At 71.2% G+C, this 5,611-nt stretch overlaps 1 protein-coding gene across 1 annotated transcript in view; it reads right to left on the reverse strand.

The window, feature by feature from the left end:
- Positions 1-5,611, reverse strand: part of COL9A2 (collagen type IX alpha 2 chain) — a 16,406-nt gene that overhangs the window by 9,784 nt on the left and 1,011 nt on the right. The window contains exons 2-11 of the mRNA XM_085306731.1: positions 4,448-4,522; positions 3,671-3,706; positions 3,517-3,579; positions 2,050-2,103; positions 1,662-1,697; positions 1,431-1,454; positions 865-918; positions 513-566; positions 275-322; positions 33-89 (exon numbers count right to left, since the gene is read on the reverse strand). Coding sequence (XP_085162857.1) covers positions 33-89; positions 275-322; positions 513-566; positions 865-918; positions 1,431-1,454; positions 1,662-1,697; positions 2,050-2,103; positions 3,517-3,579; positions 3,671-3,706; positions 4,448-4,522 — 501 coding nt within the window. The remainder of the gene's footprint in view (positions 1-32; positions 90-274; positions 323-512; positions 567-864; positions 919-1,430; positions 1,455-1,661; positions 1,698-2,049; positions 2,104-3,516; positions 3,580-3,670; positions 3,707-4,447; positions 4,523-5,611) is intronic.

Genomic DNA, 5,611 nt, shown 5'->3' on the forward strand with positions numbered 1-5,611 from the left:
CGCCAGCTCCCGGCGCCCGCGCGCGGCCTCACCTTCAGTCCCTGCAGTCCTTGGGGACCCTTGGGACCCGGCGGGCAGTTGGTCGGACACTGGTGGGGAAAACAAATGCACGTCTTGACCGGGAATCGGCCCAAAGCCGCGGAGAAGCCGTGCCCTGGCCCTGCGGCCGGCGAGGGAAGGACCCCGCGGTTTCCAGCCAACGCACGGTACAACCTCCCGGCCTTCGCTAAACTGCCGAGGCCTGTTGCAAGCAGGTGGTAACTGCAGCTCTTACCAAGAAATCAGCACTGCCTTCCAGTCCCTGGATGTGTCCCGGGGGGCCCTGCACGGAGACAGAGCCCATCAGGCTCCYGCTGCGGCAGCGGCCGCGGCCGCGCTCGGGGCCGAGCTGGCTCAGCCCGGCCGCGTCCCTGCAGCCCGCGCTGGGGCTCGGCACCCGCCCCGGCTCCTGGAGGACGGGGACAGGGTCTCCCTCCCGCACGAAGCCCTGCTCGGGCAGCGGAGGTACTCACAGGTTTSCCGGGAGGGCCTGGGGGACCCCGCGGGCCATCGGGTCCGGGATCGCCCTAGGAAGGAAGAGCCCCAAGCGAAGGAGACGTTAGGAACGGGAAGGCCGATGGCTACAGCGGGAGCCAGGGCAGAGAGGGGGCAATAAAGCAGCGGAGACCGGGCACCCGTGGGAAACGGCTGCAGGCGGGACCCCCCCGGGCGGGACCCCCCCAGCCACATGCTGGGACTGCGCTCGCCCGCGTTCGCCCAGCATATCCCTGTGGATATGGTTATCCCGATGCCCGAAGCACCGCGGGACGGACCGCGCTGGCGAGGAGCGGAGAGCCGCCGGGGCGGCGCGGGAGCAGCCCTCACCTTGGGTCCCAGCGCTCCGATTTCCCCAGGCAGTCCAACCTGGCCCGGGAGCCCCTGAGGAAGAAGAGGGACGTTCACTGAACGCCTCGGTGCACCCCAGCACGGCGTGCGCTGAAACCCGCCCCGGAGGGCTCCTAACCCAGCCTCGCCCGCCGAGCCCCCCGTCACCTGCCGGGTCCCGCGAAGCGTCCCCACCGCAGACATACTGACCCCACCGGCGTTCGGGCTCGCCGGCTGCCCGTGGCCCCACCTCGTCCTTGCGCTGCCGCATTCACGACACCGCCACGTCCCAGCAAGGCTGAGACACCCCGGGAGCTGTGCACCCTTCCCGGCTCCGGTGCAGAACCAGCTGTGAGAGGGTCCAGCTGACCCCCGGCCACGCGGCCCTCCACGAGCACTCGGCTCGCCCTGCCCGAGCCTTGGGCCGAGCCCCAGGATGGCAGAGGGCTGGAGGGAGCTCAGGGACGCCAGCCCCCCTCTGCAGGGGCCCAGATCCGACATCTCCCCACGCACCCCCGAGCGGGCGTCCCGGCCGACCACCCCAGCCCCGCCGGCACGGCACTTACGGGTGGTCCTGGCAGCGAAGGGCCCTGAAACAAGAAAGAAGACGCTGTGGGCCCACGTCCCCCAACCCCGCCAAAAGCCGGCGGAGCCTTTGCCCCGCGCAGGGCAGGGCGAGGGGGCAGCGCCCAGCCGCCCCCGGGACGCGGCCGGGGAGCAAAGCCTGCTCCGGGCACCGCTCCCCCAGGAGCCGGCGCGTCGTGCCGCCGTCACCCGCCGGAGAGGCGGATACTCACGGGCAGCCCCGGCGGCCCTGGGAGTCCGGGCTGGCCCTGTTGGGAAAGCAGGGGAGAGTCAGGAGCCGAACTGGGAGCGTTGGGCGCGGCGCGCGCTGCAGGGCCGGCAGCGCACGGGGCCCCGGTCCCCCGCCAGCCGCCCGGCGTGCCACGTGCTGTTGCAGCAGCAGGACTTGGTGCACCCCAGTCTGCCCCGTGTCCTTGCTCCGCCTGGGGCGGACGGGACCAGCACGGCGACGGCAAAGCAGGGGAGCTCACGCCGTCGTTCCCGCCCCGGCGGGATGGAGCCCCGGCGCCCTGCCGCAGCCCAGCGCTGCCCCAACCCTCCCTCCCCGGGAAGGCCGGGGCAGAGCCCCGAGGCAGCGGCCCCAGCGCTGCCCGCACTCACTTTAACTCCTGGCCCGCCGACGGGCCCCGGTTCTCCTTTGGCTCCCGTCAGGCCCTGCGAGAGGAGAGACGCCGGGGGTCACGGCCGCGCCTGCCCCCCTCGCCGCCGCGCCGCTCTGCTCCCCAGCGCTTCCCGGCATTTCTGTCGGGGCTGCTTCCGTCACCCCGGAGGGTTTCGAGCGGGGACGCGGTGTCTGTCCGGACCCGTGATGCCGGGTACCAAACCCGACGGTGCTGGCGTGAAGCCCTGACGGTGCAAACGGTGCAAACGCAGCAGGCTCCTCGCCCGGGGGGGCTCAGCCGGGACCGCGGCCCCTCTGGGAGCCCAGCTACCCCCGCGCGGGTCCGAGCAGCGCGCCGGCTCCACCAGCATCGCCGAGGGCTGCGCCCRGCTTGCCACGGAGGGCGGCTGATCTCCGCAGCCGATCGCTCGCGCTACGCCCGTCGCCTGGCCTAATTCCCGCACGCTGCCAAGCGCCCGGGGCCAGCGGCAGCGCCGAGGCGCTCGCTCAGCCCGGCTCGGTTCTGCGCTTTGCCCAACGCAGCTGAGATCTGCTGTAGGGCGGATTAGCCTGGATGGATAATGCGTGCTGATAATGACATTACTATTCTATTCATTTATTATCGAAGAATAACTAAAACCTAACTTTTTACGAAGGAGCATCCGGAGATGCGGAAGAGGGCCCCGCAGCCCGGGCTCGCCGCGCCGCACCGCGCACCTGGGCAGCGCCGCTCTCGGGGTGGATGCCGGGCACCCCGGCACCCCGGCACCCCGGCACCCCAGCGCCCCGGCGCCCCGGCGCCCCGGCACCCTGCCCGCACCGCACGCGGGGGTACCGCTCCCCTCCCGCCCAAAGCGGGCGCCCCGGGAGTTACTCCAGATTTACACGGACGGTAAAGGGATCTGAACCGGGGCTCGGAGCAGCAGCTGCAGTTAAGGAGAAGGAAAAGGCTCCTGCTTTTTTTTTAGGTGCGGGGGGTTCCTGTCCCGGGCAGGAGATCCAGCCCCGTGGGGGATGGAGGGGGGACGCGCTCCTTCGGGAGCCGGGGGCGGCGGGGCGCAGGGTGGCAGCTGCAGCCCCCGAGCTCCGCGGAGGTGCTGAGCTCTGCCTGCATTTCCTGCTGTGAACATAAAGGTGCTTTGAGCGGCCGCACGAGGGGATTTGGGCACTTTCTCATGCGCAGCAGAAAAGGATCCAAGGGCCGTAGCCCTCGGGAGCCCCGGCGGCACTGCGCTAAGCTCCTCCACGCTTTGCTTGAGAAGAGACATCTCAGGGCTCGGCGGGGTCACCTTTGCCTCCAGCGCAGGGCAGAGCTAGTAACTCCCAGCACCCCGGGGAGCAGCGGGCTCAGACGCCGCAGCTCGGCCCCAGCCAGCCTCCTGCTCCCTGAGCCGGGAGACCAGCGGAGCTTGCCGAGGTCCCGCTCGGCTCGGAGCCGCGCCGGGAAGGCAAGGGGCTGTACTCACGTCGATGCCTGGCTTCCCTGGGGGCCCRTCCGGGCCGGGCGCTCCGGGCTCCCCCTTGGCACCCTTTAAAAGAGGCAGGTGGTCAAATTAAAAGGCAGCTCTTTGCAAAGGGGTGAGGCAACGCACGAGCTTGGAAGGAGGCACGCGTACTCACCGCGGGCCCAGGCGCTCCGGGCGAGCCTTTGTCACCCTGGGAAAGAGAAGCAGGTTATAAAAGGGGGGTTTCACCCTCCGGGTGCTGGCGGTGCTCAGGGCTGGCTCCATGTCCTCCTGTGCCCTCCCAAAGCCAACGAGAGATGCAGGATCSCCCCCGGCTTGGAGGCCAGGACGGGGCTGGAGCCAGGAACACAGAGCGCTTCGGTGCGGTTGCAGGAAGGCTGTGGCTTTTGGGGTATAAATAGCACTGAAATAACACCCTGGGGCCAAGGCGGAGCCTGGGGCGAGGCGCACAAGAAAGGCGCTTTCTGCTCGCTCACAGATCGCCCCTGTGTTCGGGCTCCCCGTGAAGGTCTCGGCGCCGGGGCCACGGCTGCACGGGCACCCGCACCCGGGCACGCTGCCCCCCGCCGGCACCCCTCGGCGGGGGCACCCCGGCACCCTCCTCTGCACCCCGAGCGGGCGCGCGGGACGGCGCTCGCCACGCACGACAAGCTCCCTATCGCTGCGCCCCGCCAAAAGCAGCTCAGACCCCGTTTCCCAAGGTGTTTAGGAGGCTGCGGCCGCCGGCCCCCGCCAGCACGTTTCTCAAGGCTCAGCCGGAGCCTTCGCCGGGCGCTCGGGCGTCTCCATCACCCTGTGAGTCTTGATGCCGAGACCGAGCCCGGGCTGCACCCTGGGGGCCGCCGGCTCCCCGCCGGGAGCCGCTGCCCCGACGCAGCGTCCCCCCGCCCCGTGCCCGCGGCCCCGGCCCTCCCCGCGGCCCCGTACTCACGTCGATGCCGTCGGCTCCCGGCACTCCTGGCGGACCGGGGGGCCCTCGCGGGCCGGGCTCTCCTGGCGGACCTCGCTAAGGGGGCAGAGAGGCAGGGCTGGCGTCAGCCCGGAGACGCCGGCGGGGCGCGGGGGAGGCGGCGCGCGGCACCCGGCCCCGGAGAGCGGGCACCGGCGCGAGCAGCCCCCATCCCATCCCGAAGGCCCCCGCGAGAGCATGCATGGAGAAACCCGGGGAAAGTCCCCCTGCCCGCCTAAACTACCAGCTCCCTGGTGGCCCCGGGCCGTGCTGGGGGGAGCGGAGGTAATTCCCAGGTGCCGGCGGGGCTCCCGCCCTACGGGCTCCGCAGGGCAACGGCAGCGTCGGCAAAGGCGCCTTGGCCCCGAGCGCAGGGCTCGCGCCAGCAGCGTTTCGACGCCGGAGGCGGCGGGCGTTGAATGGGGAGCGGGAGCCCGCGGTGGGAGCGGGCTCCCGGCCTCCGTGCGCGCCCTGCGCCGCGCCTGGCCCCCTGCCCGGGGCCGGCGCGGCGGTGCCTCTGCAGCACCGCTCTCCAGCGTCTCACAAAAGCGCCATTCAGCCCGCGTCGGGGGAGCTCCAGGAGCAGCCTGGCCTCCAGCTCTGAGGTTTTTCCAGGACTCCCTAGGAAGAGCTTTGCAAATAAACCTCTGTTATCCTAACGGGGCATTTTCAGGGAAGAGACTCTGCTCCCGGAGACTGAAACCCCGGTGTTCTTCAAAACGCAACTCAGACAGGCTGCCTGTGTCTGGCACGGCCGGGGGCTCCGCTCTTCTTCGAGGCTTATTTATTTTAAAGCACAGCTTGCGAGGATGAGCGGTCCTGCTCGTCTGCGCGCTGGACCACGAGAGCCCCTGGCTTCACCGTGGCACCCCCCGCTCCGGCCCGGGCGGGAGCGGGCCGCCTGGAGCACCCGTGAATAGCACCTTTGTCCTGCCSGAGCCGCTTCCAAACGGCTCTTTGTTCGGGAGCTCCCCGAGCGCCGGGTGCCGGCTCGAGCCCGCTCGGCAGCGCAGGTCCCGCCGGGGCTCGAGCCCGCTCCGCAGCGCAGGTCCCGCCGGGGCTCGAGCCCGCTCCGCAGCACAGGTCCCGCCGGGGCTCGAGCCCGCTCCGCAGCGCAGGTCCCGCCGGGGCTCGAGCCCGCTCCGC

Source organism: Rhea americana, unplaced genomic scaffold (assembly GCF_003343005.1).
Source record: "Rhea americana isolate MKP2758 unplaced genomic scaffold, rheAme1 scaffold_246, whole genome shotgun sequence".
NCBI lineage: Eukaryota > Metazoa > Chordata > Aves > Rheiformes > Rheidae > Rhea > Rhea americana.